The 27,377-nt window shown below is 37.9% G+C and overlaps 1 protein-coding gene across 6 annotated transcripts in view; it reads right to left on the bottom strand.

Moving 5' to 3' along the window:
• Positions 1-27,377, bottom strand: part of LOC127944967 (agrin) — a 228,413-nt gene that overhangs the window by 141,706 nt on the left and 59,330 nt on the right. Inside the window, exon 1 of one of the 6 annotated variants that reach the window (XM_052541410.1) lies at positions 2,605-4,479. The exons of 4 other annotated variants lie outside the window; for them this stretch is intronic. In XM_052541410.1, the coding sequence (XP_052397370.1) occupies positions 2,605-2,800 (196 nt within the window). In that variant the 5' untranslated portion in view covers positions 2,801-4,479. Of the gene's footprint in view, positions 1-2,604; positions 4,480-27,377 lie in introns of those variants that run through there. One more of the 6 variants, XM_052541411.1, reaches the window with a different exon arrangement.

Raw genomic sequence — 27,377 nt, 5'->3', positions numbered from 1 at the left:
AAAAATGTCAAAGTTAAATATTGTTTAAAAAGGGAAGATAAATATATTGCAATGTTTTCATTCATGGTCCTATACCAATATTTTGATACCAAGAATGTACAATATTTTAAAGATAATGGAGCTTAACTGATAAACTACCATGTCAATCTGAGAAATTAAAAAATTTAGCATTAGCATTATGACTTCCATTAAATTAAAATGTGAAAAAAGTTAAATATTGCTAAAAACAGGATGGAGAAAAGTATATCAATATTTATTATACTTATTATTATACTAAGCCAATATTCTCACTCCAAAAATTCACAATATTTTTTGGGAAAAGGGCGATTAACCAAAATGCAAAGCAAATCTGAATGGACTAAACGCAGTGTAGTATTTATCAATAAAGACTCTAATATTTCTATTCAAATTCAAACTGAGAACGAGTCAAGAATATAATTGCACAAAGTACTGAAGTAATTAAGTATACATGATAAAGAAGCAAATCATTTAAAGCGGCAGAATAACTAAACATAAATCACAATATTATAAAACTGAATTCACGTCTCACATATCACTATATAATGTAAATTCGATATTGCAATCAATATTGCAATTTCAAACTCGCGTTTAATATTTGTTTGATAAATAGGCATGTAAAAAGCATGACAAGACAGATACAGTCAGCCAATTCAGGCCACAAAAAGACCTCAACATGAACTGTCAGGCAGGCTACCATTTCTGTGCATATACATATGCCAGCCACATGTTTTCATTCAGTGTCCGTCATCCTCTTTTCCTTTCTGTTTTATTATCTAGTTTGCAGATGTGTATGCAAAGGCTGATGGATTTGGTTGTGGAGCTGGGCTGGGCAGCTCTAGTCTTGTGTTGCCTCTCTTCTCTGTGCCTGCTAAATGAAAATGGAAATGACTAACCTTTGGTCTGTATCCCACTCCAACAAGCTTTCAAACAGTACGATGCAACTCTCCATGTTAATGGTACTCCTTTCACTCCATCCCAGTTTTTTACTCTTCTTTGAGGAACGGGGATGGAGTGCTCTAACTGAGTTTATGTTTAAATCTAATGGAATCTGTCTGTATTAAATCGATTTTGTGACATGCTCGGCTTATAAATTAACCTCACACTCAGACTCCTTTATTGAGGGATGGAGAGGGCACATTTTTAGAATTTCATGAAGGGCCTTTTTCGTTCTCTTAATATAGATCTAATGTAGAGGCACTGTGGATCTCTTTAAGTGAGGGCATAGGTAGGATTATGATAAATGATATAGGTAATGGTTTACAGAGGGCACATATGGCTGAATGCTCTCTTTTTGCTCCCTCTTACTGTTTTCTCCTTTCCAGTGCCTTTCTTTCAAAAATATTCATATCTTAAATTATTGTTTCTATACAGAACAAAGTCACTTAATTTCTTCTATGTAACTATTCAACAATATACTGTTAATATCTACTCAAAAAATTACATTTAAATTTTGTTGGGTACCTTGTGACCCAGTTAATAACATACCATTGTCTGTAGTGTAATATCACACGGTATCTTACAAACTTAATGCTGGAGAACAGCCAAAGACTGCCACTGAACTCAAGTGTAAACAGACCATATATATATATATATATATATATATATATATATATATATATATATATATATATATATATATATATATATATATATATATATATATATATATATATATATATATATAGTCTCCGTGTGTGTGTGTGTGTGTGAGAGAGAGAGAGAGAGAGAAAGAGAGATGCGCTGTACAAACTCCCTGTTAAAAATTCATCTAAATTTCAATATCATTAAGAATTTAATGAGACATCAGCACTGATGCACAGCGAGATCATTTTCTAATCAATTAAACTTCTTTCTGTACCAGAGCGTACCAACAAAATCATACAAAAGCTCTGAAATCATACTGTAGTCTTACATATAACATTTCTATATAACTGAGAATTCACAGAATAAGAAAACCTGGCATGCAATGGTGCAAAAAGGCAGATAAAGAACGATAGCGATTGTGATACATCTAATACAGGAAAAAAGCTCATGTTTCTTCTCCAATCTTTTCTTTTGTAAGTACAGTGCCAAAACTATCTAGCAACACAAACCAGCTGCCGGGGCACCATAAGAGACCAAAGTGTTTGCAGATTCACTCAAGCAGATACAGTAAGCACTGACGCTAATGCCAAGCTTTCACATCCAAAGGCATCTAATCTGCTCCTTTATCCCACTGTGAAGTCTAAATACCACTGCTTCAGGGATGACAGAATGCCACCGAGCAGTGTTTTTAGACACAAGCACTCAAGCACTTTGTAGGATGAGGACAGTTTATCTATGTCATCCTTATTCATTTCATTGTCAGGCAGGGGATTGAAGCCAACGCATTAGGGATTACTTTTTGATTGCCATCGATCCTTATTGAACCATCCATCCGTCAAAGTGTCTCCCTTCTGCCTCAGTGTGCATCACTGTAAGAAAACTCTACAGAGCACACCAGGGATCTGTAATCTGTAACTTATCAAACCACAAAAATGATACGGGGTCATGCACAAACACAAACATAAACGCACAAACAGACATATATATATATATACATACGCTGCACGTCATGTTTCACTAACTGTGACCTACAGTTATTGAGGAAGAGGAGTACAGCAAAGCCGAGCGTGGAAGTGGCCAGCAGTATGAGACAGATGTTGCAAGGAATCATGAAGTACCGCACGACCAGCGACACTTTGTGCTGGTACATGCGGTCCCGCTCCGGGAGCGGCGTGGGGTACTGACAACTGGTCATACTCCACTCCGCGCCGTCCCTAAAGTACGCCAAGATGGCAAGCGTTTCAAACAGACTCCGAGAAGAAGGATAGACAAAAGAAATCCGAAAATCCGCTTCAGCTTAAACTCCAGTGGTGCTTCTTATCGCAGTTCCTTCCTGAAAAACTTAGACAAATACTTTTATCAGTCTCCAAGCAGTGCATTTTGTTCCCAAATTACAGCCACATTGGAATGGTACCAGTCATACAGTCCCCAACCCTCTGTCAATCGTTCCACTTCTTCCCCAAGCACAGGGGTGGTTTGTCATGAAAGGTTAGAGTGTGAGTTATTTTGAGTGTATTTGACAAAAACTCCACTGGACCCCTGGCCTAGACTGTAAACACGGACAAGCGGGTGCAAACAATCCCCACTGCACTTTGTACTTTAAATCCGCAAGCACAGAACTCCACAGCTTGGTGAATTAGTAATGAATTGGCTCTTGCTTTGTCTTAAGGGGTGCTTGTTATTTTTTATGACACAATGGATTCCCTTCTTTCAGGACGTGCTGCCACCTGTCTGTGCCTGACAGGGGCATGAAGATGCCAGGCTGCTCTTGTTGTGGCATGTGTCAGGAGGCACTGTGAGTGTGGCTGGGCATCATGCTAGCCGTCTGTCCAGGGAAACGCTCAGCTGCCCACAAGTTGGAACCGGAGGCATTAGCCTCTCTCACACACATATAAACACGCAAACTTTTGGAGAGTGACCCTTTCCCAAATCCTCCAGAGAATTGCAACACTAGGCTTGTCTTCGGTCGTAAAATTCTAAACTTTTCTCCCCCCTGCCCCAGGCTGAATCTCCTGAATGAATGAATAACTAGCCCACAGAGAGTCCGCAGCTGTCTTCAGCAAGCTCGACCATATGCCCCGCAGAGAAGCAGGGTCTTTTTCCTCAAACCCCCTATCCTTCAACACTGGTCCTCTTTTTCAGAAAGCACTCTGGATGAACCGTACAGTCAAAAGTTGTGGTGTCTGGTTAGTACTCTTTGACCAGCTGCTCTTGTCAGCGTAGAGGCATGCTCCTTGATCAGGGCAACCAGAAACAAGATTCGAGTAACAGCTGAGATCGCCACGGTACGCGCAAAGTAGACTAGACAACTGCTTTGGACAGATCTGTTACAGTCCTTAGTCCTTTTTAGTGCATAATTCCTGAGACATGACAAGCTGCTGTTGTGGACTCAGCCAAGTTGTTCGTCGCTCTGGAAAGTGGCTCTTCCATTCTCATTTCTTTTCATTGGAGTCAGAAGCTATTTAGAGCTCTTTCTCTCTGTTTATCTCAAGCATCCATTCCTCTTCGGGTGTTCCACCTCGTGTCCTGGGCTTAAACTCGCTCCAGCTGTTTCTCAGAGGAAGTGTTCACTGCCAGCCAAAACATATACTCTGATCACCGCTATTCATGTCAGAAAATCCCCCAGGCAGCAGGTACTCTGTCAGCGCAAGCTTGCGTTCAGCCAGCGCTTCTCAGCCAAAGATCCAGGGAGCGGCACGCACAAGTGAGTAGAGTCTTAGAGGAAAAAAGCAGGAAAAAAGAAAACAAACTGGCCGATGACACTTAGTCCATCTCTCCGTTACGTTAAACAATGAGAGAGCATGTTTTCTGCATCCTTATGGCACGGACGCTCATGACTCCCTCTCTCTGCCTCGAATGAAGAAGAAGACAGTGAGAGGGGGAGCGGATGAGGGGCTGTCTCTAACAAAGGGTTGGGAGGGGTGACAAGGGGGAGGCAATGAGGAAGGGAGAGGGAAACCGAGAATAAAAGCTTTTGGGAATACTTGGGAGTGTTTTGAAGGGGAGAGCTGGAACGACAGCGAAAACACAAAAGGGCAATTAGACCAAAAACATGTCAAAGCCTTTCGAGTTGATAGGGATTTAAGGGAGAGGGTTGCCAGAAATTGTGCTAAACTGTAATTGCAAACTTTGTGTTTTAAATTGAAAAGAGAAGAAAAAAATGAGCTTTTAAGGAAAATAGACAGACAGACAGACAGACAGATAGATGGATGGAAAAAGAATAACAGTAATCTAAAATGCAGAACCAGAATGGTGGTTCAATTGAATTAAATTTGCAATTGGAAGCAACTGGCAAAAAACTAAAATAATAATAATCTTCTCCTGACACCGTGCCATGCTTTTATTCATCTGTCACACTGTGAAAAATAAAAGCAAAAATGAATATTCAGTAGAAGTGAAGATAAACATACTGGCAAAAGATCAGTGGGAAATGTGTTTGTAATCCATAGCATTATTTCACTAGGTTTCTCGTCTATGAATGTTTATTTTATGCTCTAAGCCACATAATGAGGTCAACAGCACAGAGAGCTAATGCTTCTTTTCAAAACCCCCCACCTTCAATACTGATTGGCACATACACAATGGAAGTTCATCTTCACAAAGAAGCCAGTCCATATTATCAATTATTTATACGCTATGTTTCTTAACCCTCCCCTTGCTGGATACTCGCCATGTGCACACACTCACACACACACACATTTTTTTCAAGGTTATACTCCGTTCTGCATCAGAGGTCATTTATATCTTTGGACACAGCGTATTCGCTGACTTTAGGTGGCCGGTGGAATTGAGCCCCTGATGTACATAGCAGAAAACACGGGGTCAGCTGGGCCTCCAGCACAGGGCTCTAGGTTCACTTACCAGCTGTGGTGCTGCACCCCTAAACAGCACTCACACTCCTCTAGGGCCCTTAATCTCCCTTCAGACCGACACGTAGACTAAGAAATGCATTTAGCAAAGACAATTGGGCATCTTCTGATATTCAAGGGGACTACAATGACCTGAAACCCCCATCAAATAATAAGGAGACAGAAGAGGGCACCACATCCGGTCGATTCTACACACCCTCTGTCATGACTCGAATAAGACTTAATTTGACTTCAAAGCGCTCTGTAATGCATCTTTAATGTGCATGCTATCTCAGAAGGTTAACATCTCTCTCAGTGTGCTCTCTCAGCTGGCAACTTCCATTAAGAAACAACCACAAACTCTCTGCACTTCCCACATTTTCATGAGCAGCCTCAAGGCTTTTTATCGGCTTCTGCTTGTTCCTTGTGCCATGTATCTGGTATGACGCATGTGTGCTAATTTCAGGATTAAAATGGATAGGAGTAAAGCATAGAGTGGTACTTCATGTATTTTAAAAGAGTGGTTGGTTATTTAAGTGGAAGATACAAGAAATTCTAAATATATTCACTTTCATGTGTTTTCAGTGAAGTTTCGAATTCTGTTTATCTATCTATCTATCTATCTATCTATCTATCTATCTATCTATCTATCTATCTATCTGCCTGCCCGTCCATCCAACCATTTGTTCCTTCAAATACCAATGTACTTGCCCATACATTTACCTATCCAATTATTCTTCTATTCATCCACTGATTTATCTACTCAAACATCCAACTATCCACCTATCCAATCATTCAAAACTTAATCTACCAATCCACTTTCCAATCCATCCATCAGTCCATCTGCAAAACTATCTTTGGGTGTCAACCCAGTGAAGAGGACCAACATCAGATATGTCTTTCCCTTTTCATTGGTCTTTTCATCAAAGTTTCAACAATGGTTTAACCAAAGAAGAAACAGTTACCTCCAAACCTCATAATAATTCTTTGACATGGAAAATTCCTTCACAGCAGCTGGCTGAAGTGTCTTATTGTATGGACTATCGTCAATAAATAATGCTGTTATGATTATGAGCAGATCCCCCTAAGCACTCAACTCATTACACTACACTGCACAAGCAGTCAAAAATCTGCCATGGATAATAGACGCGAGACAGCAGAGAAGATAAAGAGGGAAGTGGAGACCGCCAGCAGACTATGAGTGAGAATGACCTAACTGCACCTCCAGCAAGATCTGCTCTGGTTTCCTACAGCTAGGAGTTCCTTACTCCACTGCACTGTCATATGGCTCTCAAGAATAGAAAGCAACGCCACTCTACTAAAAAAAAAAAAGAAAAAGTGGGAAAGTGGGGATTTTTCCTGCTTGCTGTCTGCCGGAGAGCCGCTGTAACTGTAACAGAGACATTACCAATGGGAAATGACATCAGCGTAATTTAACGTGAGAACACATCTGCCGACTGGCCTGCTGCTCGGTGAGGCACACCGCCTGTCGACAACGCATCCAGGTGTGAGCTATCATTCAGATGAAGCTGTTCGTTCAATATCTCCAGTCAATTTCTACAGACTCGGCTACCCTAAAACCATATGGTGAGATTCCGATCTTGATTTCCACTGAATGTTAATCAATCTAGTAGTTTTGTTGTTAGCAACTCGATTTTTGAGATTCCTTTTCATATGGTTCTTCTTGGTTTCCTACAGCCCATGGGCTTCATCTGACAGATGTCCAAATCAAATCACTGTCAATCTGCCAGATTCAAACGGTCCATTTTGCTGCTCTGCTATAACTGATCCTAATCCAAACAAGTCTGAGGAAACAGATGGATACGTTTGCCTCAACTGCAGTTTAATACCTTGATGAAAATAACAGCAATTAATGCTGGGCAATACAATAGGCCATACCTTGTGACTGTGGAAATGAGTCAACAAGCTGACATTTTACTATAATGTCATTTTATTATTGCTTATTCATTATAAATGTGGCATATTCAGTAATACAGTATGTATTATGTTTTACTGTTTTGAAACATGTATTTAACTTAACTGGTGTGTAATAAAAAGCCTTTGACACTAATGTTATTGTCATTTATTTATTACGAACAGCTTAACCTTTTGGCTTATGTCACAAAATAAAGTAACATTTAATGAAATTAAATAGAGATGCTCCTTAAAAAAAAATTCTGTTAGTATTTTAATGGCTGATAATCAATTAAATGGCCAACATTAGAATTCAATACTTATTCATCTAAATAAGTTAAAATCATTTTTAATAACTTTAAACAAACTTAGGTATCACATTCCTGTTAATTATATTCATTTTTGCTTAAAAATACCTTTAACTGGGTTTTTTTTAATGATGTTTTAAGACCGTTCTTATATTTGAATAATTCAAAAGGAGTTCTGCTTCATAAATGTGATTCTCAAATCTGATCTTTATCTGTTAGCACAGAGCAAGAGCCTGTTCCACTCTAGTTTACTGCTATCTACATAGTAGAGGTCAATGGAGAGGTCTCTCTATCTATCTGTCTATTGTGTGTATGTGTGCATGTGTGTGTCCTCGGTGCAATCCACTAAAGACCATAGCAGATAAAACACAATCACCCTAATCCTCCTTTCCTTACTCAGTCCTCAACCTAATACCTATTAGTCGATGTGTACTCAGCACATGGCCGTATACCGTACATCACATATTGATTTTGGTTGAGGATACCGACCCCCACTCAGGTTAAGTGCTTTAGGTCTGATGAAAACCACCATCACATAAATCCCACCTTCTCCCATATATCAAGGAAAGAGCGAATAAATAATTCCAGAGGAAGATGTTATTACTCAGATGTTTCTCTTGCATTGCTCAGGAAAGTTAATTAGGTTTTTTAGTTATGTTGTCTGGTGATGTACAATATATAAATTCCATAATAGATATTTACGGTTTTGGTTTATCAGTATCAGCCAATAATGTGTATTAATTTGTGCATGTCCCTTACTTTTACATTTAGATCACCTTTGCCATAATTTAGCTCTCACTTAAAGGAATAGTTCACCAAAAATGAAAAATCTGTCATCATTTACTCACCCTCAAAGTTGTTCCAAATGTTTATGAGTTTATTTCGTCTGTTAAACTTAACATTTAGCCATTGACTTACATAGTATGGGGAAAAAAAATACAATGGAAGTCAATGGCTACCTCAAATGTTTGGCAACTGACATTCTTCAAAATATTATCTATTGTGTTCAGCAGAAGAAAGAAACTCATACAGCTTTGGAACAATTGTAGGGTGTGTAAATGATAACAGAATTTTAATTTTTGGATGGTCTATCCCTTTAAAGTAAAGCTTTAAAGAGATCTACCATCATACGTATATCCATATTCCCAAACTGCATCCCTCCCCACAACGAAACCAACTGCCTAAACAAAGATGTGCGCGCAAGGACGATTCTTCTCCCACAGCTGGATATTCATCTCTGGGCGGAACGAGCTCATTACCCTCCCACTCAGACAGCTCCTCACTCTGGGACCAAGCTGTTGAACACAGGCAGGAGTGCAGCTGCCCTGGGCTGGGAGCTGAGTCTCTGGGAACGGGCCAGCCACTGCGTACTAATGGAGAAGAACTAACCAGCAACAGCATTTACAACCACTCATTCATCAGCATGCTGTTTTCCCCTCTCATCATGGTAACTACAGTAATGATTGCAGCATTAAATACTTGCCATGCTCCAGCTCCCCACTCTTTATTCGTTCTTTATTTCCCACGATGCTTTATTTAATGGTCCTCATGGGGACAATTGAGCTGGAACCGTGGTGGGGTTCTTTGAAGGGCTGCTGAAGCAATGTGCCAAAACAGAGACTGCACGACCAGCAGAGAGTAACAGTTTTTTGGAGACTTGCTTGACTTTGGCTGTGTTTGACACTAGGCTTCATGGGAGCTGGCATCCATGACAGACAGGGGTTGTGTGTTTGAACTTGCAGGTAATACAGGTGGCAGCAGCAGCTGTGGAACTAAACTTAAGGACTACAGGAAGCTTGGTCCACATAGGACAACATACAGCAGTGCTTCTCAACAGGATGATCTAATAAATAAAAAAATTAAAAAAGACAACTTCCTTTAAATAATTGAAGTATCTAAAACTACTTTTTTAAGAATTAAAATTCTTAAAAATCCAATATCTGCCAATATGTATATTCAATATATGCACTGATATTATAAAACCACTAAGCAGATAAAGCCTATAAACGATAAGTGCCAAATATAAAAATCATTACTATTTTGTCTATATATATATATATATATATATATATATATATATATATATATATATATATATATAAATAAACTATGCCAGTCAGTTATATATATAAACTATGCCAGTCAACTAATTTTTTTTAAATAATTAAAATATTTAAAATTCAAATTTTTACCTATATGTACATCCTATATACAGTAGTACTGATATATCATCATACCCTGTAATATTTATATTTATTTATATAGTCTGTAATAATAATAATAATAATAATTATTATTATTATTATTATTACTGTTATTATAAGAATTATAATTAATTATAAACTTTATGGTTCTAAATATTGTGATAAAAAAAAAAATTGGTAAATTGGTAAAACTCTGTTGGCATTAGCTTTTCCCCTGCTGAATATAATTTAGATGAACCAGAAGCACTCGCCTACATTACTCTCTAGAGAACAGATGACCACTTCTGCAGCTCCAATACTTGTAAGAGTCAGATAAACATGCAGTTAAGTAGTTCAATGCATGAAAAAGATTACGATATGCTGTTCAGAGCTTGTCTCCACACAAGCACCTTCACCAACATCTGCCTGGTCTGCAGTTTTCTCAGAAACTTCCAGTACAACTCCGCAGCCCATTTATCTGCAAATCTACACTTGAGACAATGCTTGTTTTCAGTTCATCCTCCACTATCAATAGCCACACAGATTCGCCTCACACAATTAACCTCTACAGAATAGAGGCCAAATTCAGCCTGTTTTCCATCTACCTATAAATTAAGCAGAGGTGGAGAGGACGCAGTGATTGGATGACCAAATGGAAATTGTTTCACATACAGCACAGGCAAAACCCAGCTGCTCCTGAGTATATTCCAATGAATCAACCACTGCAAAACAGCAAGTGTTCGGGGACCAAAGGGAGTGGATCTTCAACCCATCTGGACATTTTTTATCCTTCTACAGCTTATTATGATTGCTGTTACCACACACACACACACACACACACTCACACACAAACATCCACACACAAACTCTACCAATGGGCAATCTGTTCTTAAAACCATTTACAATATTTCAGAAAGTTTTGGGTTTAACTGAGGAGAGAACATCTCCAGAGTTTTATGTTTGCAGAATATTTTACAGTCTGCTTTTATGAATATTACATTTCCTTGTGGAGGCCTAACAAGCTTGAGCAAAATATAAAAATCATGCTATACGGAGACCAGCTATTATGAAGTATTACCATTAAGACATCCAAATAATACTACTGTATATAACCTCTACAGCTTATGTTCTACCATTTTATAGCTGCATTTCGAACACATTCCGCTCAAAATTATGCACACGCACAAAAGTTTTTTTCTCTCATGAATCAAATGACAAGCTATTATACGCAAGGACCATTTGATTTGCATTTACAGTAATGAACTCTTTCTCTTCACTCTTTCATTCTTCCATCTTTTGGCTCGTTCTCCAATGTGCCGGATCATTTTGGAGGGCAGAAGGGAATCTTAATTGGCATACATCATAATTTCTAGCAAGCCATCCGCGAAGAAAAAAGGAGCTTCAATTATTTATATTTCAAATCAAGAGCCATGCAAAACCGGCTTCCACAAAACAGCCTTTTCATCCCTTCTTACATCAATCAGACAGATTTCAGAGAGTAACTGTCAAACGTGGAGAGAAGCTTTATGCAGCTGTGTATCAGCAATCAGGCACTGTGTGTATTTTTTTAGGAGTATAACAGCATTGAATCTCCCGTCGAATCACTGGCGGCACCAGGGCCTCGTGCGCCCACACAGCCAGAGCTCACAGGGTCGTTTTGACACAGGTGTTCCAGAGACAAGGGAAACGGGGTTGTGCCATCAGCTGAAACAATCTGTCAGCAGTCAGAGAGACCCAACACAGGCAGATAAGGTAGATTCTTCTCACCTTGAGACTGGCTGCCTACTCCTTTCTTTTCTCTACAAGAACTCTTCAAATACTAACTACAGCTAGGTATAGACTTTTTGTGAAGTGTTTGCCGGTTAATAAAAGCCTTGCATGCTAAATAAACCTGCTCAGGCTGCTGTGTTCAACTCTCCAGCTTTTATTTCTCCATTTTATGAAATACAACAGACTCAATCAACTGAGAATGAGATCCAACGCGAAAAAAAAAAAGGGACACTAAATACACCCACACAGCTTTGGTATGCCAATGATTGCTGTGTGCATTTAAACATAACAGATGCTTCACCCATTATTCACCTGCAAACCAACAAAGAGCGGCCACCATAACAACCGTGGATAAAGGATTCTATCCGAACCCTGAGGAAAGAGGGAGATAGTGAGAGAAGACATGGAGGAGAGAAAAATAACAATGTTGTGCGCCTGGCATGGTCATGACCTCAGACTTGGCCAATGCAAACATTTGTTCTGCATGTAATCAGCAAACGTAAACATGCTGCAAAAGAAACTGACTAAAGGAAAAACACGGAGCTTGGTGGAAAGACACAAAGGGTGATTTCACACTATAGTACATTTTGAATCATTCCGTGATTCACTAAAGGCCCGATATTTCAACAGGTTTAGATGATTCATTAAAAGCCATGAATTAAAAACTAACTGATTCACACACCGGTCAGGCATCACTATAGCTTTTTAACAAGCTTTACTCCACACAGTATATATATTTTTTACATTTATTATTACTATAGTAATATACCTTTTATAATACTGTTATGTTCATAAAAAAATACAAAAAACTCAAATGACTCATGTTATAAGTGAATTTCTGCATTATAATACTGTACAATATGAAATAATATTATAAATATACTTTTAAATATGCATCTCAGGTCTAAATTAATATTATTAGCACAATTAGTAATAATTGACTAGGGCTGTGTATTGCAAAGGATCTGGTGATACGATACATATCACGATACCGGAGCTGTGATACGTTATGTTGCGATACTGTAAGCAAGGCGATATATTGGGATATTTCTTATTTTAGGAATAGAATATATTGTAAGGAAAGCTGTCATTAAGAACACACCACCATATGCAAACCTTAGCAACGAATAAAAAAAATAAATAAAAAAAATTAACCTGAACACACTGGGATCTGCATTTGGGATCTGCATTAACGTTCACAGTTGAAGTTTACAATTGTGAAATACAATGTCATAACATTTTGATATGAACAAAAAATCTGCTTAATATCTGCTTAAAAATCTGCTTAATATCATTGAAAAATAAAGTGCTAACAGGATTCCTAAAGAAAACAAAACGATTCTAAAACAATAAAATAAATACAGATGTTGAACCTTTCCCACTTGGATTTCACAGGTTTTTCAGTTTGTATTTATGTTCCGCGAGGAATCGCCGAAACCGCAACTCCCCAACTGCACAAAACGCCCCCAAAATTAGAGAAAGCTGCAGCCGGGGGGCAAGATGGGGATCCTCACATGGGACGCGGCGACCAGCGATACCGAGGCAGCACCAGCACCACAGTCTAACGGACGTTACCACAAAACCCCAAATGAAGGCACACTTCACCTTTGTACACCAAAACATGAACTGGAACAATTCTTTCATCCGCTATAACTAGCAGCGAACTACATTAACGCTAACATTAGTGGCGTGCTCTAATGCTAGTATTTCCTGTCACTCAGGGTTTGTTCAGAGATGAAGACTGCCATCTAGCTGTCGGGAAATAAACTCAAAACTGCCATGAATCTAGTATGATTTTATCATTATTTTTTAAATTTCGATATTCAGTTTTTGAGCATCATTACAGTATCACGATTCTCACGTGTATCAATAATTTCTTACACCCCTTTAATTGACTCACAGCATCATGCAGATGTGGGAGGACTTTATAAACTGGCCAACTGCTAAGCTCTGCCTCACAATAGCCTGATGTCATGCTCTGCAAACAGCTTTCTTTTAGATAGCGTGTACGTTCCGTCAATGTTCTGATATAAAAAAAAAAAAACAGGTTTTGTTTGTGCAAGCGAGTAAATTTTGCCTTCTCCGAACTGTCCAATGTGTTCAAAGGAAGTGCAGACCTGTTTTAATGAGCAACTCAGGGGCCATGGGTCAGCAGCAGCAACACAGCCCCTTCCCAGGCATCCATTCACCAATATGGCTGCACAGCCTTGCCTATATCCTCCAAATTACTTCTGATGCTCTCCTGTGTGATGACTTCATTGCATTTTCTGATTAGAGGGAACATTGTGAATGTGGGACTGCTTCCTTGTGGGATTGAGGATACTCAAGACCCCCCCAACCCCCCCCAAACACCCCTTCTCACAATCATTCCTACAATGGCTATCTGACACAAGTACCACCCACCCCCAACTCCCTCAGGATAGTGCAGGGGTCATGTGACTTCCCTCACCAGGCAACAAATTGGCTTCATGTTCCAGTGTTCTGGAGGGCTGTTGCCATTTCACATTCTTCCAATTGATCCACTGTCACACACATGGAACACTGGATGATCTCATACATTCCGAGGTTGTTTGTGACACAATCTCTGAGGGTCCGAGAAATAGAATTATGTGCTGATCACATGGATGACTTGGATAAAAATAAAATAAAATAAAAAAACACAAGAAAAGAGGGCTATCGATCAACTGCACATTGAAGAAGATCATTACACTCATTACGTAAGGGTGAGTTAGAGGTGTCCGGTAGCCTTGGGTTTTCTCTGGAGCTCTATATGCAACACGACCCTGTATCCAATTTTTATACCACAGCAGTGTAAGATGGCTTGCCAACTAGGAAGACCTATTTACATTGAACACAATCTTAAAACATCCCTAGGGACTCTTTCACACTGGTAGCGAATTGCAGGTCCATTTTCCATGTACTCAATAAGCTTTTGGGGTCGACAAGCACTCTATATGCTGCTGATAACACTGGCCCTCAAATACGGCACACATATAAAGCCAGAGGAAAATAAAAATGTATATGGGAAGAAAAACATGGGAATCCATTTTGATATACAGTTATATAGTGTTCATTCTAGCCAGTACTCACAATTGTGTTTCTAAAGTCAGTCAAAAGTTGTTATTTTGCAGCTTAATTGCAAGATGATTGTGTTCTGGAATATTTGAAGAATATATTTGGATATTCCACACATTTTATTCTCTGTTGGTATTGATTTAGCATCCTTACTGCACTATCAGAGGTTGTAGCTGAAGACTTTGGTAACTTTCCAATCTGACTGTACATGGAATTAATGTAATTAGCTGTGTACTGCAAACCTTGCAGCTTCAATGCAGTGTACAAACCATTAATATCTTGGCTCATAGTTGTGAGGGGACATCTGTATGCCAGTGAGCCGATGGTAAAAATCACACTTGGGTTGGACAGAAGCAGAGACAGCTGGGAATGTGTGCTAGGTGAAGACGAGATCAAAAGAGTGGAGTGGAAGAACAAAACAGACAGACAAAAAAAATACAATCCTGAGAGAGTGGGGAGAGAAGAAGAGGAGAATCAGACAGCAAAGCGAGGCAGAGTGAGGAACAGAAGGGTGAAATTACAAATAATTGAAACCCAAACTAGATTTGAAAGAGACTGACGGATAACTTAAAAGAAACGAGGGGGACTGAGAGAAAAAGTCCAGAAAGAAACTGTGCCCCGCAAGCCATCAGCCCAGCTGGTCGGATCCATGTGTATGTTTCCGTCTGACACCCACAGGGGACGGTCCGTCTCCATTGTGCACGATGACCGCTGACCACAGACTGTGGACACCAGCCAGAATGCATCTGTAGCCAGGCAGTGACCCAACCAAAACCAATCCCCTGCTGGGCTTAAAAGAAGGGAGGGAGAACCAGGGGTTGGAGCCAACATGCCCACATGAACACGAGACAAAGCACACACACAGCGGCACATTTCAGGGGCCAAATTTACCATCACCAGGTCAAAATACCAAGCCGAGTCTGACAGTGATGAAGCACCGGCATTCCAGCCAGAGGACGGACAACTGGGAGACCACCGCGGAGTGTCTCTGACCCGTCTGTTGGCCAAATGCGTGGATCAACATGTTGACCTGACGCTCAGTCTACCACCTGCCCACAACAACTCATTCTCTTAGAAAATAGTCGCCCTCTTTTCCTTCATCCCACAATCAAATGTTCCTCATATTTCATAATCCTCCTTTCACTCTAGTATCATTTACACAGCTATCGATCAAAACAGTCTGTCTACAATTGCTAGTTGTATTTAGTGACTCCGTCAGAGAGTGGAATTTAAAAGGAAGAAAGGAGGAAATAAAGAAAATGCGTAGTGAAATGAACAAGTGAACTCATCTTAGCCAAGAAAGTGGCACTTTAGTAAAGGTTATTGTCTTATAAAAGGCTGAGAGCCTGGAATAATTCACTTGGAAATCAATTTTCATCGCACCATTCATACATTAGCAGACCATGATGGACTGTGGGAGAAAAACTACCACCTTCTCTCATTTCCTCTTTGTCTGATTTTTTTCTCTCCATCTTGACTTTTTTTTTTTTTTTTTTTGCTCTGTATTTTGCAGTGACCCCCATTTTCATTTTCCTCGCTTTCATATCAGTTCCGGCGCTTCGTTCTGCCTCATCCCAAAAAAACGAATTACCCTGTAGATGAACTGACCTGTTCTAAATACCTCAGAATGACAAAGAACCGGACACATGCTAATCCTTGTTAACACAAGATACAAAGTGACACTCTGCAATGAGGTTCAATGTGATTGGGTGCGGAAATCTCATCCATGTGTTATCGGCATACGGGCCTTAAGTCATTTTTCCCCTTATATATATTTGATATTTCTGTGATGCTTATTTTTGAGACCACCAAAGATCTGATCTGATTATTGTGGAAACTATGATGTTTTGATGTTTCATTTGTGGCCAATACATACATACACATGACATACACACTGTATGTATTATTTTACGGTTGCACAGCAATGTCACAATTTGATGCACAAATATAAAATTCATCAGGTCACAGATGGCTTATTTCACACTAGCTTCAGTTTACCCAAACTTATTTATAATGCTTTAGGGTTCTGATTCTGTTTTTAACTCAAAAAGTTGAATAATGTGAATGTTTTTTTCTTTACTTTTCTCTTTCTGTTTTTGCATACAGTATATATATATATATATATATATATATATGGTCACACTTTATTTTAGGGTCCAATTCTCACTATTAACTAACCATTAACTATGACTTTTGCCTCAATTGACTCCTTATTTGCTGCTTATTAATAGTTTACAAGGTAGTTGTTAATTTTAGGGTATTGGGTAGGATTATGGATGTCATGCATTATATGTACTTTATAAGCACTGAAATACAGCCAATATGTTAATAATAGGCATGCTAATAAGCATTAGTGTGAATTGGACCCTATACTAAAGTGTTACCAAGTGTTACCATATATATATATATATATATATATATATATATATATATATATATATATATATATATATATATATACAGTGGTGGAATGTAATGAAGTATTTGTACTTCGTTACTGTACTTAAGTAAATTTTTACGTATCTATACTTTACTTAAGTAAAAAAAATAATGCATACTTATACTTTTACTCAAGTAGATTTTTCAGCAATTATCTGTACTTTCTACTCCACTACATTATTAAAATGCGTGTCGTTACATCCTTCCGAATCTTGCATAAAAATTTTTTTGGTCGACTGACGTTTTGGCGTTGCTGGCCAATGCACGTTGAAACAGATCGGAGATCTGATTGGCCAAAGAACTCACGCGCTCAGCGCGTGTTTTGAAACAACACAAGCGGAACTGATGTAAATCGAAGATATTATAATATTTGTTTGACGTAAGTTAGTGGTAACTGTTACCCTAACAGGGCAACTTCTTTAGCTGGTTATTAGCACAGCAGGGACGATAGCTTGCTAGTACGTTACATTTTTGGAGATGAGCAAACTACTGCTATATCTGTACATTCGTAGTTGGCTAAAATAGCTGTTTGTTTTGACTCGATGAAAAAATGTTCAAACTATTTATACGTCGTCGGCTCCTAGCTTCTTTACCATACAACATTGGGTATTTATTTGACATTCACAAGTAAGCATGCAGGCAAAACTATATCTTGGTTTGATTCGATTGTGAACAATTTTGAACTATGACAGTGGTTTTTCGTCAATATCATGATATTATATATATATATATATATATACATACAGTACAGGCCAAAAGTTTGGAAACATTACTATTTTTAATGTTTTTGACACAAGTTTCTTCTTCTTATCAAGCCTGCATTTATTTGATCAAAAATACAGAAATAAATGTAATATTGAGCAGAATAATATTGTGCAGAATAAACTGGTCATACAAATTTGATTAAAGTGTTCAGAATAACACTCACCTGTGTACTTTTGAGTTTTTTTTACTGCTCTTAATAGTATAGTAAAAATAAAATAAATTGTATGTCATAATAAAATAAATTGTACGTCATAATTGGCTTAGCCTAATTATTATTTAATGAGTAATTAGTAAATAACCAGATTTTTACAGTGTCAGTATTGCACAACAACTCTTTCCAGTACACAATAGATATTGTTTGTGATTGTTACAATTGAACAGCCCAGACATTGAGACAACTGATTGTACTTTTAAAAAAATACTTTAAAGTAAATTTAAAAGTATGTACTTATGACTTTTACTTAAGTAAGATGTTGATGTAGTAATTATACTTTTACTTAAGTATATATTTTGCAGGGTAGTTGTACTTTTACTTAAGTACTAAACTTAAGTACTTCCTCCACCACTGTATATATATATATATATATATATATATATATATATATATATATATATATATATATATATATATATATATATATATACATACATATATATATATTTATTTATTTATATATTTTTTTACTAAAAGTGGGCCCCTTGAGACTAAAGAGATTCTGCTTGGTGAGGAAAGTCGAGTAGTCTCATTGTAGAGGAAGCACTGATGAAAACGACCGCGATGCCCCTAATCATCCAGAGGCCAGCTCATCTTTGCCTGCCGCCCACCATCGCACCCAGATGGTGATGATGCCGCTGTGTGTTCAGGACTTGCTGGTACTGATAGCAGTAATGAGGTCAGCCAGTGTTTATGGGTTAGTGTAAATGTTTAATGTGTTATGCTGATGAAGCTCTTTTCTCTCAAGCCCTCAGAGGGGCAGTGCAGTGTTAAATGCCCACCCAGCAGCCCACCCGCCTCGCCCTTCAGCTCAGCTCCATACTTAGGAAGCCAATTACAGCTCTGTCTGACAGCACATTCAGAAGTACCAATTAACTCCATCAGTCCCCACTCCTAAATGCATATCACAACAGCCTCTTAATGGATATCCTGTTGAATTCAGTCTTCCTCATCCTCTATTTCCCTCCGTCTTGTGAGTCCAGCGTGTCATAACCACCCCGAAAGGCTCTTTTTATTATTCTCACTGCAGGAACAGAACAGTATGTGGTGAGTGCACGTAACTGTTTAGCCTGGAGTGTACATAATTAATGAGAGAGTGTGATAACAGGATTGCTTTGTTATAATTCATTCTTAAATAATTACATATGAAATTAAGTGATGGATAAATTAAGAGCGAAGCCCTCTTATTCAGTTCTGAGCTTTTTGTTGGAATGCTAATAGTTTATTTTTTGCACACTTTTCTTATCAATTAGCCAGATATACTCATTTTTTCACCCTCGATTTTTAATACTGCATGCTGTGAGGGGCAGTAGCTATATATAAAACTTAATAATAATAATTAAAACGCCAAAACAATTTAACCTATTTGTTTCCCAATGGATTAGGACTTGATTTGTATGATAATAGGAGAATTTGCCTGAATAAATTGAGATGCAGAATGGGCAGATTTCACGTTCCATTCAAAATAATAAAAAAGCCAAAAAGTGATTTTCCAAACAAACAGCTTTTGTTTATTGTCTATAATTGCCATTGTTTTAGCCATAATATAATATTAGCATGCTGGATTATGTGCACTTCTGTACAGGCTGTGAAATCACAGATTGCTCTAATAATTTACACAATGAACAAGGCTGCAGCCTAGATTCTCAATTTGAAACTTGCTTTTTGTTACCATTGCGATTATAATGTTTCCCATATGTATGCATATGTATCTTTCTTTTACCTAACTGTGACATATATCCAAGTGAAATGGCATCTAGAACAAGAAATTTGTGTGTCTGTGTGTGTATGTGTGTGTGTGTGTGTGTGTGTGTGTGTGTGTGTGTGTGTTTAACAAAGGGAAAAAAATTTATGGAATGGCGTGAGCCGTGAGGGATATGTATGTATAGGGCTAGCATGAATGAGGAATATGTATAAGGCTAATTCCAATAGAGCAAGTGATTCAAGCGTATCACTATTCATATCTGTCACGCTTCCCATTCATTTTCCGTTTTGACACATACAAGAGTGCTAGCATTAACAACTATGATGGGTAAGTCAGCATGACAGCCAGAAATGTGTCAACAGCAGAATTAATCAGTGTCAAAACGCTGACTGAGATTATGAAGTGTAAGCGGGGGGGGGGTGTGGGGGGGTAACTAACGGGATCCTTAAGCAGCAACTCCACATGCCTCTCCTATTTTTACAGTATGCTTCCTCACGGCAGGGCTCCTTCTTTTAAATGCTGCAATTGTGAAGTGATGATATCTTTCACACATTTACAGCGTCTCCAAAGAAATGTGGGTAAAATAAGAGCAGCCTCAGTATTAGTCATACTCATTGAAATACTGCCTAACAGCGGCCGCACAATAGAAACAGAATGTGTAATCTGAAGAGCTTTGACCCAGCTGTCTACGCTCTGCAGCAGAAAACTCATTTCTCAGTGTTACGCTTTGGGTGATGTTAGGTTACACTGCAGAACAATATTTTTAGGTTCTAGAAACCACACATTCAATTAAATGTAACAAAATATGATGTGCAAAATATATACTGTAGCAAAAATGATCAGAACCAAATAGCAACATGATTAAAAAATGCATAAGCATCATCATATTATACAACTGAATAAAAAGACTGTAAAACAAACCAGCAAACAAAATCCTTAAAATAGCCTCAAAACAAAAGCTACACAACAAACTATTGATTTGAACATTATTTCAAAACATTATTTTTACCACAAAAAAATTAAAAATAAAATAAAAACTGGCCCGGTTTGGTTTTTGTAGTAAACCATTTTTTTTTTTTTTACTACAAAAAAATAATAATAATGAAACTGTCATATTTAACTGTTGTTATTACAATGAATACAATGAATGTGTTTGCTGGGTGCATCTTTTACCCTGTCTTTTGTAGCTAGGCTGAAGGGGGGAACTGGGTGTTGTTTTTGTGGTGATGGACTGGTGGCGGGGGGCAGGTGGATCAGGGTCAGGGTGAGCAATTCCCTCACGCCTGTCTGCTGCTGAAAGACTGGCTCCGTCAGGCAGCCTAATGGAGACCTCAGCCCCATTTGAGCAGACCCCCTGGAGCCTCCCCTCACACATCAGAGGAAATGCTGGCGATGTGTGCATTAAAGCAGGGGAGCAGATATGAGAGTAGAGGGAGGGTGGAAAGAAATAATGGAGGTAAATTATGGACAGGAGCCAGGATTTTCTATTAATGTACAGCACTAGGGATCATAGATGTCTGCACAACAGATGGACCCCCCACTTAACACCAAACCGGGTGGGGGTGAACCTCGAGCCCCTTGCCTGAATGTTAAACAGTCTTTTACTGTGACTGAGCTCATCTTCACATTTCAGACACGGTGACCTCTAGGGTCATTGCTCATCATCCGCTCAACACAATCAACCTTATCCGCTAACAGCGGCTGCCGTGTATGGTATTGTTGTCTGTCAACCGTAAAGAGACATGAAATCAATGGGGCATTTGCTACATAAAGCAATTGCATTCAGTTATCTATCTACGTAATTATCTCTCTAAGAGTGTGGGTTGGAGCATAGATTATGATGTGCAAGAGAGATCTGTAGGTTGACCTCCACAGGACTTAGGATCTCGTTGTTATGTACCTAAAACAGCCATGAAATCAATACAGCTGCTAATAAGCAGTGAATATAGATGTTGGTGTTGCTGCGCCCTCTTGTGGATAAGCCTGAAAATACAGTTTCCCTCATGGAAAACAATAACTATAACATCACAGAAAAAGAAAATACTACACTCAAACAAACTACGATTAGTTGACTAGTACAAACTATGTACACTATTTTCACATCAATGCCATCAATGCTTTCCAACCTCAAACAACCACACATAATCCACCAAACACATCTGATCTGTTACAAATAAACAAGATTTCTAACAACATCTTACATATTTTAGCATTTTTTAAGTAATATTTTGCTGTATTACTAGGAACATTGCCTACTTTCTCATATGCCACTCGGGAATATCTGTCAAAAAACATATCAATGTCAACAATAATAAAGGATTCAGTTTAATAATGCATCTTGCAATAAAATCTGAGCTGTTGTCTGTTCTCTGATTTCGCTTGCTTCATGGCAAGGTGGAGGGCAGGGTTGCCAAGTTTTCGCAACAAAGTCCTCCCGCGGAAATGAAAAGCAACCCGCAGCAACATTGTTAAACTAACCAAATTCTGGAAACCGTGGACTTGGCAACACTGGTGGAGAGCGTGACTGTAAATGGTGCGCATGCACGAGAAGCAATCCCTTCAGTGGCCACCAGATGGCAATACGTGCTCTGTGAAAATTTTGCAAAGGTAAGGGCCATTCTGGCTAATTTCCTCCACACCTGTCAACATGAAAAACAGCTACCTGCTACCCTGAACATTTTCCTGTATCTCTTTGTCTTATATTTGTTTATGGGTGTTAATAACACGGTCTGTCTCCTTCAGTTATCAATCACGGCTAAGTCTAATCAAATGTGTATGTAACCAGAGAGAGCTGTGGTGGCTCCTAACAAGAAGAGGCAGGTTGCTGAGGTCTCAAAAGGCTTTGTGGTGAACATAAATACCAATAAGTCATCATAATGCAGACAGTTTTGGAATTCTGATGACCAGGAATGAGGAATATGTGGCTGAATTCATTCCTAAAGCACAACGTTTTGTCTGAGCTCTATACAGAGTCAAAGACAAACACGGTAACTATACAATAATGTTCAGAGATTGAGAAAATTAAACATATATATAAAATTAAATAATAATTTTGGAATAATAATAATGATGTTGTAAAAAGTAAATTTTGTTATTGTAATTAGCATCACATGGCATAATAAAAATTAATAAGAACAATAACAATAATAAACGTCACATACATTTTTTTTACAGGTTTAACACAACCACAATAATAATAGTTCTTATTATTAGTATTACAACTAAAGCTCAGTCACATTTTACTCATTTGCTTTTGTAGGGCAGAAACCCTCATGCCTTTCAAAGCATACAAGATCCTATTAGTTTTCATCACTACCCTCAGTGACTCACCCTGGAGATCAAAACAACAGTAATTACCAAGAGTGAACATTAAACACAGACGATAAAACAGACTATTATGGTTAAGCTCCTGCTAAAACAAGCCTTGAGGTCTTCACAAAAGAAAACCCATGATGTGGAACAGGCAGAGGCTTCTAAGGCCAGTAGGATGTTTGTATTGCACACTACACTAAGAACAGAGACAGACTTGGCTAAACACTCACAGATAGTAAGCTGCTAAACGTTCCTCTGCTGCCCCAGGAGGAGCTGCTGCTCAGTGCAAGCTGTTCCTCACGGATGAGCCATGGCCCTCAGCCAATTAAACAAGCCACGACAACAACTGCTATAAAACTTCCATTTGTTTGTCTGCTTGTAATTCAGCAGGTGGTAATGATAATGCAGAAAATGCAATAGCTGGAAAGCATCATTATATAACAGGCAAATAAAAAGCTCAGCAGCATTCATACTGAATATTTTTCTGATCTCTAAAGGCATATTTTGTTACAATCTTTTATGTGGATCTACACATATAATGTTACACACATCCTCTTTCCAGGCTATGATCACCATCATCTGTGTGGATGGAAAGTCCTGGCATGTCAACTTAAAGTAGAACCTCACATACATCCCAAACTGTTCTATGGTTTTCCATTTTTTTACCAACATATACAAGTACAATCTAGATTTGGTATTACTCTTATGACCTAATAAACCACATACAACAGTACACACTCACACACACACACACACACACACACACATCTAGAGGCTTTCAACAATTGTGCATTCAATAGCAAACAGCCAATTAAAGCATGCGGTGAGTATGCGACAGGTTCTATACACAGATACTGGGCCGCTGGGATCCCGTTCAGTACAACACGCAGCACAGTTCTAACTGATATGCAGTAAACATGCAATGACAGCTGATCTCGAGACATCTACAGGGCCCAGCTATAGGCTGAAGTGTTATTTCAGAGAGACTTTTGAGCCATTATTCTATACCATTATTATATACTCACCCTAATGTCATTTCAAACCTGTTTTAGGTTTATTATTTACAGTGAAAACTATAATGATAGATAAATGAAAAATATTATTAATTATTGTGGTAAAAATAATACAATATTTGTGTGTGTGTGTGTGTGTGTGTATATTTTGATATAAGTGGTATAATTCTAAAACATAAAAAAAATAAAAATTAATAATAAATAAAATCAACCTGTATGTATTAAACACGAAAGTGCCTCCAGATGAAAAAAAAAAAAAAAAAACTAAAATTGAGCTAAAATTAAAAATCACAGTTAAAACAAACAAAATGTTAAGTCATTAGAAAATAAAAACAATAAAAAATTCAAAACTATATGAACATAGATGCTGTGATGCTAATTTTGTGAATACTAGCCAAGGATTTCGAGGCTCCGAATAGAAAAACAAAGAAGACAAAAATCACCACCAAAAAGTAGATAAAAGTTACATGGCTTACTACATCTGGTCACCTTTTGCTGTCAATGTACAGAAAAGAACATTGTGAACATTCTGCAAAATATCTGCTTTTATGTTCCACAGAATATCATACTAAATGACACGAGGATGAGCAAATTTTTGACAGAATTTTTCACTTTTAGATTAACTATCCCTTTAACATGGGAGGGTGATTCATGGGAGGAAAAAGAAAAGCCATGACAGACCGGATGAAGAAGACCATAGTAGATACTGGAAAAAAGAGACCATGCAAACGTGCTGGTTGTCTTTCAGTCTCTCAAACAAACCTAACCCTTTGTCAAAACAATTTCAAATATGAAAAATAAAATGAACTACAACTCAGAACATGATAATTAACTAAATCTGCATTCAGCAGGAACTCCCGAACACATCCGTTTGTTTAGTGAGATTTGGTGCCAAGTGAATCAGTGAAAACAGCATCAGTCATTCCGATATATGCTAATGAATCTAAACATTTAGCTACCGGCTGCGCCAAAGCCCAAGTGCCACTCGACGGGACTCACTCCTCACTACTGCATAATTGCAATCTCCCAGGTGCCCGAGATCACACTAAACATATTATCGCCGTTCTCGCTATGAGATAACGAGCACAATGAATCCGATGTTGTTCTGTACATGGCTTCCTCTCCCACCTGAGGAACTCATTCAATCTAATGTAGGCCCTGTCGACAAAGCACGCATGCATTTTTAATGGGGCTTCTTAGAAATGACTGAATGGCTGCTCAGCAATGAAGGAGGGATGGAAAAACATGGGGGATTACTACAAAGGGACCTGTCGGTCCAGTCAGCAAATTTGTGGCTTTGGAAAAAAGGATTTCTCATTTGGCTGCAACAAAAGACTAGGTGAGGTTCAGTGTGCGACATTAAAATGTAGGCTGATAGTTGGAAGAAGAAGAAGAAGAAAGAGCACATCAGATGTTGGGAGGGGGGTATTTATAATCTACCAGAAAAGCCATCAAAAGAAATGGGGCAGGGTTTTTCACACCTCAGAGAGCTAGTTAACAAACAGCCTCATCGAACCTCAGGAGCTCCGTCACTGACTCGCTACACTCTGAGGTTTTGTATGGTTAGCTTGATAAAATAAAGAAAAAAAGCCACTTGAGGTTGTGCACTACAGCCTTGGGTAATGGATGCTGTTAGGGAAAAAGTGAAGCTTTATAACTAGTAAAATCACTCCAACACTATATTTTATAAAACGGTAACTAAAATAAATGCCACTTTTCAATTTGAGTAAACAATACCAGTATATAAATGTATTGATTTGTTAAATTTGGTATAATTTCAAGGATAATGATAGTAATAATAATCAGCATTTTTATTATTACTGTTACATTTTTAATTTATCATTTAAATTATAAAAATAAACCATCACTAAATATATTTTAGCCAGTCCGCTGCTGAAGAACAATGAAAACTTTGCTGTGTTCAGAGTAAAATCTTAATAACAATGTCTCTTCATCTCCTAGAGGATTATGGGATGTGTGAAGCAGCAATCACAGCCAGTAAACAAAAGAGCTACTAGCAGATAATGATGAGAATTCAGGCTGTTGTATTGTAGAACTAACAGTAATTCACTAGCATGCCTGTGGCTGAGATACGTGTGTGTGTGTGTGTGTGTGTGTGTGTGTGTAGGTGCACCATCACCAGGGCTGCTCCCAGCAGGTGGTTGTTTATGTGTTTGCATATCTGTAATGAAAGGAAGAAGTCACATCTCTGCAGTTAATGAGCTCTCCAGGCAACAGCTGCCACCATACGGGGCACCACACGTACATGCACAGACTCAATCACCCTAACCCACACTTACAATGCCAAATGAAATCTGTCTCTGTGACTTATAAACTGGACACTGCTGAGTTTATTAAGATAACAGGGTGAGAGCAGACTATTTGCACATAAATTAAGATGTTAACAAAGTACAGGTACCTCAAAGAGTTCACGAAGTCAGCTCAGGGGATGCACAAGAGCATATATATGAGGGAGACAAAGACGAAAATCACTTTCAGCACAGCTTAATGGAGGAATGATCTTAACAATTAAATCCTAACAGATGATGTCTTATGATTTTAACAATATGCCTAAGGAAAAAACTCTTCCATAGCACTGCGCTTATTTGTGAAAATTAATTTAAAAAGTACTATTATCTGTTATTTCTGTGTATTTTAAATACATATTTGTTCCTGCATGTAATAGTAATCCAGGAAGTTTGTATTAAGATATAAAAATTATAGCTTTGGAATAATCTAAACTCTTAAATAATATATAGATAAAAAACAATTTGTATATCGCCTTTCATTAAAGTTATATCAACTTTAATGAAAATTAACAATACAGCATTTAATATGTTGAGCTTCAATAATTAAATTTCGCCATATAGAGAATGGAAAAATATATACAGATATATTTTTTAAATCCCACCTATATAGATAATATATTTATGATATCAAAACTACATTTAGAATAAATGTAAAAATATATCTTAATCATTGTACTTTATGCCAAACTGAAGAAAAATGTATGCAAAATAATAATAAAAATAAATAAAAAAATCTGTAGAATAACTATGAATCTCCTGGTAATAAATTACCAGTATATTTTCCAAGTTTACACACATTTCCTTGAACACTAGAACACAACACAAATTCAAATACATACTTCAAAATATACTTCAAAATATACAAAAAATACTTCACCGGAAAAATCACTTTTATTAAATATATATATATTTATTAT

This window comes from Carassius gibelio, chromosome A23 (genome assembly GCF_023724105.1).
Source record: "Carassius gibelio isolate Cgi1373 ecotype wild population from Czech Republic chromosome A23, carGib1.2-hapl.c, whole genome shotgun sequence".
In the NCBI taxonomy this organism is placed as follows: Eukaryota; Metazoa; Chordata; class Actinopteri; order Cypriniformes; family Cyprinidae; genus Carassius; species Carassius gibelio.
This window is presented reverse-complemented; position numbering and strand designations above follow the sequence as displayed.